Source organism: Pseudonaja textilis, unplaced genomic scaffold, assembly GCF_049901715.1.
Source record: "Pseudonaja textilis isolate UNSWEBS1 unplaced genomic scaffold, rPseTex1.2 PTEXCTG308, whole genome shotgun sequence".
Taxonomy (NCBI): domain Eukaryota; kingdom Metazoa; phylum Chordata; class Lepidosauria; order Squamata; family Elapidae; genus Pseudonaja; species Pseudonaja textilis.
This window is the reverse complement of record NW_028262594.1, coordinates 330-12,389: the sequence shown is the minus strand read 5'-3', so window position 1 is coordinate 12,389 and position 12,060 is coordinate 330. Positions and strand designations below refer to the sequence as shown.

The following is a 12,060-nucleotide window of genomic DNA, read 5'->3' as shown; positions in this document are numbered from 1 at the left end:
ACCCTCTCTCCCCCAACCTCCCTCGACCAACACCCCCTTTCCTTTCCTCCCCTCCTTCCTTCCTTCCTTCCTTTGCTCCGTCCCCCTTCGGGGAGGCCAGGGAATTGGGTCTGGAGGGGGAGGGTCTCTTCAGGTAGCGGGTGCGAGAGACGCATTCAGCTGGGCTCTGGGACTTGCCCCTCCCAAGGGCGCCCGGGGTGGGGGCGGAGGGAGGGGCTTTGGGGTGGGGGTCACCGGGGGAGGCGGTGGGGGGGGGAAGGCTGGTCTGTGTCCCTGACTGGTCCCAGTTGGAAGGGGGGAGCCCTCCCCCTCCCCACCGAGGGGGGGGTCCTCGGAGCGCAGGTGGGTCCACCTGGAACGGAGAGACCCTAATCGGGAGCCCCCTGACTCAAATCGGACTCCTAATGGAGGGAGGGGGGGTTCTGCTTTCTCCCCACAGGGATTTGGAGGAGTGGGAGATCGGAAGTGGCCTTGGAGGAGGGATGGACGCTGAGAGAGGTAAAAGCTCCCAAAGGGAGGAAGGAAGGAAAGGAGGGAGGGAGGGAGGAGGAAGAGAAGGGAGGAAGGAAGGAAGAGAGAAGGGAGGAAAGAGGGAGGCTGGCAGGATGGGAGGAAGGAAGGAAAGAAGAAAAAGAAAAGGGAGGGTGGGAGGCTGAGAGGAAGGAAGAAAGGAAGGAAAGAAGGAAGGAAAAAAAGAGAAAGAGAAAGAACGGCAGAAAGGAAAGAGAAGGGGGAGGGAGGAAGGAAGGAAAGGGAGGAAAAAGGGAGGATGGGAAGAAGGAAGGGAGGATGGAAGGAAGAGGGAGGAGAGAAAGGAGGGAGGGAGACAGAAAGGAAAAAGAAAAAGAAAAAGAAAAGGAGGGAGCGAGGCATTAATGAAGGAAGGGGGAAAGAAGGAAAGAGAAAGAGAAGGAAGGAAAAAGCAAGAGAAAGGAAGGCAGAAAGGAAGAAGGGGAGGAAGGGAGGAAAGGGAAGAGAAGGAGGAAAAAGAGGGAGAGCTGGCAGGATTGGAAGGAAAAGGGAATGGAAGAAAGGCAGAGAGGGAAGGAGGGAAGGAAGGAAAAAGGGGGAGGGAAGGGGAGGAAAGGGAAGAAAGAAGAAGAAGGAGAAAGAGAAGGAAGGGATCAATAGCGCCCCAGGGCTACAGTGACTGTCAGCATTTCTGTCACCTCGTCTTCCAAACTCCCAGGCGACGGTGCCGAACTCCGGCTGATCCTGGTGGGGAAAAGCGGTGGCGGGAAGAGCGCGACGGGCAACACCATCCTCGGCCGGAGGGCATTCAAGTCCATCTTGACAGCCAAGATCACCACCCTGAGGTGCCAAAGGGAGCAGGGCAGCTGGCAGGGCAGGACGATCTCCGTGGTCGACACCCCCGGCCTGTTTGACCGTGACGACTACACAGAGGAGGTGCGGCGGGACATCCTGGCTTGCCTTCATCTCTCCTGGCCCGGCCCCCATGCCCTCATCTTGGTCACCCAGGTGGGACGCTTCACCGCCGAAGATGCTGTTGCGGCGCAGTGCGTCTGGGATATCTTTGGGCCCGAGTCCACCAGGCACACCATCATCCTCTTTACCTGCGTGGAGGATTTGGGCGGGGACTCCCTGCAGGAGTACGTCCGAAGCGCCGACAACCGGAATCTGCGCGACCTGATCCGGAGGTGCGAGAACCGCTTCTACGGGTTCAACAACAAGGCCGCGGGAGCCGAGCGGGAGAGGCAGGTGTCAGAGCTGATGGCAATGGTGCAGAGGACCGTTTTCCAGAATGGTGGGCAATACTATGTCAACCGGCTGTACTTGGAGCCCAACGTACAGGACGAGCACGTCCGGGAGTTCATCGAGCAGAACCGCAAGTCATCCCGAAGCATCGTCGACATGCTCTTGCTCTGCACCCTTCCATTCTCGTTCATCTTTAATGTTGGCGGATGGGCGTTGTCCTGCCTGAAAAATGTGTTGTTCGTGGCGTTGTCCTACCTGAAAAAGTCGTTGTTGTGGCGTTGTCCTGCCTGAAAAAAGTCATTGTCGTGGCGTTTTCCTCCCTGAGAAGAGGACTTGTCGCCGTGTTCCGATACTTCTTCCCTTAAGCTTTCGAGTCCTGACTTTGTTTCGTCTCCAGGTCATGAAAACAACGCACAGCTAGTCCTCAAGCTATTATTCACGGTGGAGCCCCAAAATTTCTTTGCCCAGGGAAGACCTTTGTGAGGGAGCACTTTGTCTCCACCCACCTGCCGTTTTACGAACTTTCCTGTCACTGTTGTTCGCCGAATCACCGTCGGGGTCAAAACCGTTGTGAAGCAAAGCGGGCTTCCCCGTTGACTTTGCTCATTGGAGGGTCGCAAAATCGGGGAAATGTCCTGAGCCCACCATAAATACAAGTCAGTGGCCGAGCGTCCGAATTTTGATCACGTCAGCGTGTGGCTACTGCAACGGTCTCAAGGATGGATGGTCCGAAGTCACTTTCTTCAGCGCCATTGTAATTTTGAAACAGTCACTAAACCGTTGTAAATTGAGGACCCTCTGTGATTTTGATTTTCCTTTCTTTAATGCAGAAGTGAGGCACGTTGCCGAGATGTGGGAATGATGTTTTCTTTTCTTTTTTTTTTTGTAAATTTTATTGGTTTTTAAAGAAACCAAAACAAACAAAACATAAAAACATCCAACTTTCTTCCATAAATATACAAGCCGTGTGTCGGTTGGTTTACAAATTTTTTGTGCATCCATTTCATAGTCGCAATTACATTTACGTTGCATCATAATTCATATTCTCAATCAAAGATTAAATATCTTGCATCATTATTAATCATTTGACTATAATTCATACTTTGCAAGATACTTATAATTTACTTACTTTATATCATAACAATTCATATAATCCTCCCAAATCTACCCTAGAAACATTTTATAGATATAATAATAAAAAAAGAAAAGAAATACATCTTGATATATTCATTATTTTCTAATATTCTACATATTCCATTATTATATTTTATTATCTAACCACTGATAGAAAAGGTCCCACATTGTGTAAAATTGTTTATCATCTTGTTCTCTAATTTCAAATGTCAATCTGCTCATTTCAGCACATTCCAATATTTTCTTAATGGTTTCCTCCTGCGATGGTGTTTTCTCATTTTTCCAGTTTTTAGCAAATACAATCCTGGCCTCTGTGAATACATTTACAATCAAGTATTTCAAATCTTTACTGTATGTATCAGGTAAAATTCCCAATAAAAATATCTCTGGTTTCAAATCTATGTTGTTGGTTTTTTTGTCATTTTTTTCCAACCACGTGTGGATTTTAATCCAGTATTTTCTAGCATCTGCACAAGTCCACCACATGTAATATGAGCCAGGTGTCTGATGACATTTCCAACATTTTTCAGATTTATCCTTGAACATTCTTGCTCTTCTTGTCGGGAAAATGCCACCTGTAAAACATCTTATACAGATTTTCTTTAAATGCTGTTGACATTGTCATTTTATAATTTTGAAACCACAATTTTTGCCGTTTCTCTAAATCGACCCCATCTCCAAAATTCTTCCCCCAAGCAATCATAGTTTCTTTAACTTGTTCTTCCTCTAATTTAATTTCCAATAAATAACCATACAATTTTTTAATCACCTTTTCATCAGTACCTGTCAAAATCTTATCTAAATCAGTCGGTTTATCATAAAATCCTTCTGTTTTAAAATCTTCATCATACCTTGAATGTATTTGCGCATATGAGAACCAATTCATCTTTATGCCTTGTTCCTCTAGTTTTTGCATCGATTTAAGTTCACCCTTTTCATTCAATATTTCCCCATATCTAACTGTTTGTTCCTTCTTGTATATTATAGGATAGGAAAATGCTTCAATAGTCGATAACCAGACTGGAATTTCCAAATAACATTGTCCTTTAATCTTCTCCCAGTTTAACCACAGAGACTCCCGTATATGATGTCTTCTAAAATATCCCTGTGTTTCGGTTCCTTTATACCATAAAAAAGCGTGCCACCCCAACCACAAATCATGTCCTTCTAATGTCAACAATCTAGTGTTTCTTAATGTTATCCATTGCTTAACCCACATCAGGTTTGTAGCTTGGTAGTACAACTCCCAATGAGGCAAACCAAATCCGCCTCTTACTCTAGCAACTTGCAAAAGTTTTGTCTTTATTCTCGCTTTCTTACTTTGCCATATATATATATATTTCAACACCATTTTATTGAAATCTTCAAAGTAGTCCTTTCCCAAGCCGGATTGGTATTGTTTGAAACAAAGATAAAATTCTGGGTAATATATTCATCTTGATTGTTGATATTCTCCCTATGAATGACAGTTGTAGATTTTCCCATTTCGCCAAATCTAGCGCTATCTGCTGTTTAAGTTTGAGATAATTATTCTCCTTTAATGTACTACATCTTGCTGTCAAATGTATCCCCAAATACTTGATCTTATTTGTAACGTGAATTTTCAATAGGTCCGCCAATTCTTCCTTTTGTCTTGATAGCATATTCTTTGTCAAGATCTTTGTCTTATCTTTATTTATTTTCAAAGAGAAAGAAAGAGAAAGAAAGAAAGAAAGAAAGAAAGAAAGAAAGAAAGAAAGAAAGAGAAAGAAAGAGACGCTAGCTAACACAAACGTGTAGCCTTTTCAAGGCTTCTTCTCCTCATTCGTCCTCCGGAGAGAAACGAGGCCAGTTCCTAGGGTCCCCCTGGGGCGCATCCTGAGGTAAAAAAAAATCCCTCAGCAAGCACAGAAGACGAGAGAAGAAAAAAAAGCGGGAAAAAAAGGGAAACGCCCCCTTTACCCTGGCAGCAACCAATCGCAGCATCGATGACGCTGAGGCCACGAGTCGGCAGTCTCTTGGCACTAATCCACAGAGCGGCGGGGTTCGGGGCTAGCGTCCATTTTACTCGTCCGGCGGCTCGAGTCCATTTCCCACAAAAGGAGAGTTGAGAGGAGGAACACAGGAGACGAGTCTATTTCGACTTTGATGAGGGAAATTGTTAAAGGACTCATGTTAGGCCCGGGCTAAAAAACGTCGGACTGAATATCGCATTCAAAGATTGGGGGGAAAGGGGGCGTAACAAGGTTTCTTTGACAAAAATCGGTCACATGTAAAGAAAATGGATCCAAAATGCTCCAATCGTGGGCATTCGGCACCGTCCAGGGGAGGGAAGATATCAGCCCCCCCTTTTTTCCATGTCTTTCGACCGCAACGAAGACACGGAAAGTACCGTCAAGGATGAAGAAGCGGGATTCTCATCCTTCCCCCCCCCCCACCTGTGCTTTGCGGCGGGATTGGAGGATTGTGCAGACGGGGACGACGTCATCGTGCATCGCGGGGTGGATTTTGTAGGGGGCAAATATGAGCCAGGCTTCCGCGTGCGTGTGCAGAGCAGAAAAGCAAGTCCGACGTGGGAAATAGCTGGAAGGCCAATCCTCTGGTCTGATGCCGTGACCTAGTTTGGTCATGAAAGGTTGACAAGAAAACAACCAAACTCTGACAGCTCCAAAGCATAGTAAATTTATTGATTTATTTAGTAATTATATATATATATATATATATATATATACACACACACACACACACACACACACACACACACACACTGCATCCAAATTTAGTATTAAGTGATTATCCCGGTTTATATATTGCCAACCCAACTGTTAGGGGACTATCATTCCTAACAACGGTCTCCGCTCACGGGAGTGGACCTTCACACGTGAGTTTTCACCTGTCCGAGTGGAGCGTCACGCACCTGCGCGGGCCCGTTCCTTCTGCTACACACGCCAGACATAACTCCCCAAACAAAATACACCCCCCCCAAACAACAATCAATCAATCAACAATCACACTCCCGCAGACGATCGGAGGACGACGCTCCGTATCACAGGAGGGAACATGGCCACCATGGCCAGCTCTTTTGGTCAGCCTCCAACATGTCTTTGGTGTAGTACGGCATCGGCTCGTTCTTCTGCGCGAGCTCGTCCACCATCCGGATCAGCTCGTCTGCCTGAGCCCGGCATTCCAACCCGACCGCCCGGTTGTTAAAAGCCAGGCACCGGTTCCCGCAACTCTTAATTTGCGACCGCAGGAGCTCCAAGCCGACGTCGTTGTCGTCGGAGGACAGCAGGTCGTGAAGAGAGCGTCCCTCCAGGTCTTCTTTGCGGGTGAACAAGATGATCATGTACTTCTTGGCTTTGAGGCTGAAGATGTCTTTGATGAGCCGGGCGACCTCCAACTCTTCCCCGCTGAAATGGGCCAGGCGGATGACTTGGACGATGGCGTGGGGTCCCGGCGCACACACCTTCACACACCGTTTGATCTCGGCGCAGGTCGCCTGCTCCGACTGCTCGGTATCGAAAAAGCCCGGCGTGTCGATGACGGCCAGGCGCCCCCGTCCGGCAAGATCCGCGTGGCCATTCTGCACTTGGCCGTGACGGAAGTCGAGGCCGCCCGGGACGGGAAGGCATCCATCCCCAAAATGGTGTTTCCGGTCACACTTTTCCCGTTGCGGTTTTGCCCACCATGACGATCCGCAGATCCGGAACTGAAAGGAAGAGAAGGAATAAAATTAGTCAACGGCATGGACGTCCTCCGCGCGGGAGGGAAGATTAAAATTTCCACCGTTCTCCTAACTACAATCACAGAGGGGGAAGGGACCTAGGAGGTCATCCAGCCCACCCCACTCTCCAGCAGGAGACCTTACAGAATTATAAACTCAGAGAGCGGGAAGGGGGCCTGGCAGGTCATCTAGAAGAACCCCCAGTTCAAGCAGGAGACCCTCAGAGAATTATTAGACTCACCGAGTCAGAAGGGAACTCGGAGGTCATCTAGCCCAACCCCCAATCCAAGCAGGAGACTTTTAGAGAATTATAGACTCACTGGGTGAGAAGGGAACTCGGAGGTCATCTACTCCAACCCCCAATCCAAGCAGGGGACCCTTACAGAATTATAGCCTTTGGAAGGGACCTTAGAGGACATCTAGTCCAACCCCTTGCCCAAGCAAAAGACCCTTAGAAAGTTGCAGAACCAGAGTCAGAAGGCGACTTTGAGGTCATCTAGTCCAACCCCCAATCCAAGCAGGAGACTTTTAGAGAATTATAGACTCACTGGGTGAGAAGGAACTCGGAGGTCATCTACTCCAACCCCCAATCCAAGCAGGGGACCCTTACAGAATTATAGCCTTTGGAAGGGACCTTAGAGGTCATCTAGTCCAACCCCTTGCCCAAGCAAAAGACCCTTAGAAAGTTGCAGAACCAGAGTCGGAAGGTGACTTTGAGGTCATCTAGTCCAACCCCAATCCAAGCAGGAGACTTTTAGAGAATTATAGACTCACTGGGTGAGAAGGGAACTCGGAGGTCATCTACTCCAACCCCAATCCAAGCAGGGGACCCTTACAGAATTATAGCCTTTGGAAGGGACCTTAGAGGTCATCTAGTCCAACCCCTTGCCCAAGCAAAAGACCCTTAGAAAGTTGCAGAACCAGAGTCGGAAGGTGACTTTGAGGTCATCTAGTCCAACCCCCTCCTCAAGCAGGGGACCCTTAGAGAATTACAGAGCTGGGAGGGACCTCGGAGGTCCTCTAGTCCAACCCCAATGCAAGCAGGAGAAATTTACAGAATTACAGAGTTTGGAAGGGACCGTGGAGGTCATCTAGTCCAACCCCCATGTCAAGCAGGGGACCCTTCAAGAATTATTAGACTCACTGAGTCAGAAGGGAACTCGGAGGTCATCTAGTCCAACCCCCAATCCAAGCAGGAGACCCTTACAGAATTACATAGTTTGGAAGGGACCTCAGAGGTCATTTAGTCCAAATCCCCCGCCACCGCTTGGGCAGGAAACCCTCTGCCATGACAGGCCAAACGGTTTTCCAACCATTTCTTCACAAGGCTGTTCCCCCTGCTTAATCGTTCTGTCCAAAATGGTGCTGAGGCGTGGGGGGGAGGCGGGTTGGGCTAGATGACCTCCGAGATCCCTTCCAGGACATTTCCAAGTCAAAGATTTTACCCGATTGATTTCCACCCATGTGTGCTGGCGCTGGCACTGATCCGCTGCCACCGATCTCCGGGGTTTGTAAATGGGAAGTGCAAGCGAAGGAGGGCGGGAGAAGGTTCCGGAAGCCTCTTCTGGCCGGATGGAAGGAACGAGAACAAAAGAGAAAGAAGAAGAGAAGAAGAAGAGAAAAAAAAAACGGAGGAGAGGAAACGTGAGGCTGGGTTTGTTTGGTTTTTCTTTGTGGTCGTGCTGGTTGTGGTTGCTGCTGGAGATTGTTTGATCCAGTTGTAAAATACTCATAAGATACAAAATGCAGAGAAGAAGCAGAGGAGAGGATGAGGGGGAAGAGAAGTGAGGCAGGAGAACAGAGAGAGAGACAGAGACAGACAGATAGATAGATAGATAGATAGATAGATAGATAGATAGATAGATAGATAGATAGATAGACAGGAAGGAAGGAAGGAAGGAAGGAAGGAAGGAAGGAAGGAAGGAAGGAAGGAAGGAAGGAAGGAAGGAAGGAAGGAAGGAAGGAAAGGAAGGAAGGAAGGAAAGAAAGAGAAAGGAAGGAAGGAAGGAAGGAAGGTAGGTAGAAGAAAGAGAGAAAGATAACAAGAACGAACAAGGAAGGTAGAAGAAAGATGAAAGAAAGAAAAAGAAAGAAAGAAAGAAAGAAAGAAAGAAAGAAAGAAAAAGAAAGAAAGAAAGAAAGAAAGAAAGAAAGAAAGGAAGATAGATAAAAGAATGAAAATAGGAAGGAAGGTAGAAGGAAGAAATATAGAAAGAGAAAGGAAGGCAGAAGAAAGAAAAGAAAGAAAAAGAAAGGAAGTTAAAAGAAGGAAAAAGGAAGGTAGATAGATAGGTGGATGGATGGATGGATGGATGGATGAATGGATGGATGCAAAGAAAGAAAGAAGGGAAGGAAGGAAGGTAGAAGAAAGATAGAAAGCAAGAAAGAAGGAAAGTGTGGTAATTCATCATATTCTGTAAGTCCTTGTATAGCTTTGCATAGATCTAGGGATTTTACAAACGCTCCTCATGGGGGCAGTATTGCCTTTATGATGGGTGTTTGGTCCTGTTTTGACCTGCAAAGCTTAGATGGACCAGGTATGTCGGTGAAAGTTCACAGTACCCAGCCGAGCCATTCCCATGAGACCTTTGGTGCCTGGATATTCTCACGGGACTTTCCGCAGTATATTATCACCCTGCTGAGGCCCCGTTGAGGTAATGTTGAGGTCATTGTTTTGATTTCTTTCTTAATAAAAGCTGGTACCTGGGTTCTCTCAGGGCTGGCATTTGCTCAGACGGTTCCCTGCGTCTCATTTCAAGTGCCAGACCACCACAGAAAGAAAGAAAAAAGAAAAAAAGAGAAAGGAAGGTGGAAGAAAAAGAAAGAAAGAAAGAAAGAAAGAAAGAAAGAAAGAAAGAAAGAAAAGAAAAGAATGAAGGAAAGACAGAAAGAAAGAAAGAAAGAGAAAGAAAGGTAGAAGAAGGAAAAAGGAAGGTAGAAGAAAGATAGATAGATAGATAGATAGATAGATAGATAGATAGATAGATAAAGGTAGATAGATGGAAAGAAAAAGAGAAAGAAAGAGAGAAAGGTAGAAGAAGGAAAAAGGAAGGTAGAAGAAAGATAGACAGATAGAAAAAAAGAAAGAAAGGAAAGAAGGAAAGAAAGAGAGAAAGGAAAGAAAGAAAAAGAAAGAAAGAGAGAAAGGAAGGAAAGAAAGAAAGAAAGAAAGAAGGTAGAATAAATTTCCGCCCGATCGGCTCCTCCTCCTCCCCTCCCCTCCCCCTCCCTCCCCCCCAAAGCCCCCTCCCCCCCGCCCTCTCACCGGAGTCTCCTCGGGCCCAAAGACGGAGCGACGAAGCTTCTCGGGGCTGCGATGTCCGTAAAAGTCCTGACGGGGAAACGCCCCGCCCCCTGCCTGCTCGCCCTGCCCTCTTCCCCTCCTTTCCTCCCCCACCCGTCGGCGGGGAGGGGAGTTCTCTGAGGATGGGGGAGGGGAAAATGTGGGAAGGTCCGACTATTTGACCTCCGAGGTCCCTTCCCACTCTTTTATTCCCTCAGGGTCTCTGCCTCGAGCAGGGGGTCGGACTAGATGACCTCCGAGATCCCTTCCAATTATTATTCTTTCAGGGTCAGACTAGATGACCTCGGGGCGGGGTGGGCGGAGGGCGAGGCTCCCCTGGCAGGAAAAGAAGAGGAAAGAAAACGGGGGGGGACGGCCGCTTTCCCTCCAGTCACGTGATTTCTCCGCTTTCGCTTTAGCCGTCCCCCCTCTCGCCCCCCCCCGCGGCGCTTCCAGTTCGCGCAGGCGCACAGAGGCCAGGCTGGAAGAAGTGGCCGGCGGAGCTTGCCCCCCGGCGCCGCTTCCAGTTCGCGCAGGCGCAGAGAGGCCAGGCTGGAAGTGCGGCTGGCGGAGCTTTCGCTGTCTCCCCCCGCGCCGCTTCCAGTTCGCGCAGGCGCAGAGAGGCCAGGCTGGAAGTGTGGCCGGCGGAGTAGTAAGCGTTGCGTTTTACTCCTGGGAGTAGCTGGGAAAAGGGGACCAAGCCGGGCGGGATTTACGCCCTCTGGCCACCCAACCAAACCCGGAGCTTTGTTCGTTGGAAGCCGTGACGGGAGGGGAAGACGGTATTTAGCACGGGGGAGGGGTTGGAGTAGATGGGTTGCGACTCCTTGTCTCCTGCCTTCTCTTGAGTGAGAAAGAGAGTGTGAGGGAGGGAGAGAGAGGAAGAGAAAGAGAAAGTAGCCAAATGAGGGGGGGAGGAGCTGGGACGCTGGGAGTCTCCTCCCCCCCTTTGGGCGCTCCCAACTTCAGTTCTGCGCGGCGATCCGGGCGGGGAGAGACGGAGGAGCGACTGGCGGAGCTCTGGTGAGCCCTCAAGAGAAGCAGTGGGGGTCTGTTAGTGTTTGGGGACAAACCCCCAAGCAGAGTGCACAGCAGCAGTCAAGCCAGGCAGCCAAATGAGAGAGAGGCTGGGCCCAAGAGTATACACACACTGGAGACAAAAACACTGTAGTTTTAAAATAGTTATTTAATTCACACAAAGATTAAGAAGTGTCATTCAGTCCATATGTCAATAATCCAGTATATCCATCCAGTTACCTAGTCCATTAACAGTAAATACAATGTCTTTATCTGCTTGTAAATCTTCTCCTCCCGATACCTTTCTCTCAAAGACAACGCTGAGTATGAACAGCTCACCAAGTAAAAAGTCCTTTTGTTCAGTAGAAAAAGGTATCTTGCACAGTAGCCAACAAGCAGACGTCTCATACAGAAGTAAAACAGCAGGCAGCAGAGATCAGAGAGACCAGCAGACCAGCTACCAGTAACACCAGGAACCAGAGACCAGAAAGTGTTACGTCTCTCTCACTGCCTTATTACTGCTGCTTGCAACCGCACCCTTAATTATCAGATTACATTGCAGTTTTTGTGCTTAAAGCTACAAACACTTAAACCTAGGTTTATATATTTATTCACCCAAACTAGTTGGTGTATCCATATACCCAACAGGGTCGCAGAGAGTCCTCCCCCCTCCCATCCCGGAAGGAGGAATTCAGGTTGCTCTTTTCTCCCTCCCTCCCCTCCGAAGTCCCCCCTCCTTTCCCATGGGGGGTGGGGGGAAGAAGAAGGGGGAGGGGCTGCAAAGTCTCTCCAAAGTGGGAGGGAGGGAGGGGGCTTCACTTCCGCCCCCAACGATTCCCTCCCCCATTGTCCGGACAAAGCCCTCCCCCTCCCCATTCCTGGCCTCAAGAGGGGGAGGAGAGGGGAGATTGGGCAGTCCGAAAGGGAATTCGGGGGTGGGGGAGGGCAGAGGGGGCGGGCAGGGGGGTTGGGCTAGCTGACCTCCTGGGACCCTTTCCAACTCTGTGACGCTGATTCTGCCAGGGGTCTATAGGACAGCTTGAGCGGTGGGAGGGGCTGGGCAGGGGGAGTTGGGCCAGATGACCTCCAGGGTCCCTTGGACTGGGGGTCTGTAGAATGGGCTGGGAAGGAGGAGACTTCCTCCTTTGGGGTTGTTCGCTTGCCCTCCCTTTTCTTTCCTTCCTTCCTCCCCCCCTCCCTCCCTCCT

At 48.9% G+C, this 12,060-nt stretch overlaps 1 protein-coding gene and 1 pseudogene across 1 annotated transcript; one reads left to right on the top strand and one right to left on the bottom strand.

Annotated features, from left to right (window-relative positions):
• Positions 1–315: 315 nt before the first annotated feature.
• On the top strand, positions 316–3,251 carry LOC148123808 (GTPase IMAP family member 3-like). The gene is made up of 3 exons (XM_087918723.1): positions 316–498; positions 1,190–1,979; positions 2,045–3,251. The coding sequence occupies exons 1-3, from the start codon at positions 405–407 to the stop codon at positions 2,079–2,081; spliced, it is 921 nt and encodes a 306-aa protein (XP_087774849.1). The 5' UTR covers positions 316–404; the 3' UTR covers positions 2,082–3,251.
• Positions 3,252–5,565: 2,314 nt separating this feature from the next.
• Positions 5,566–10,518, bottom strand: LOC113455175 (GTPase IMAP family member 7-like; annotated as a pseudogene).
• Positions 10,519–12,060: the final 1,542 nt, after the last annotated feature.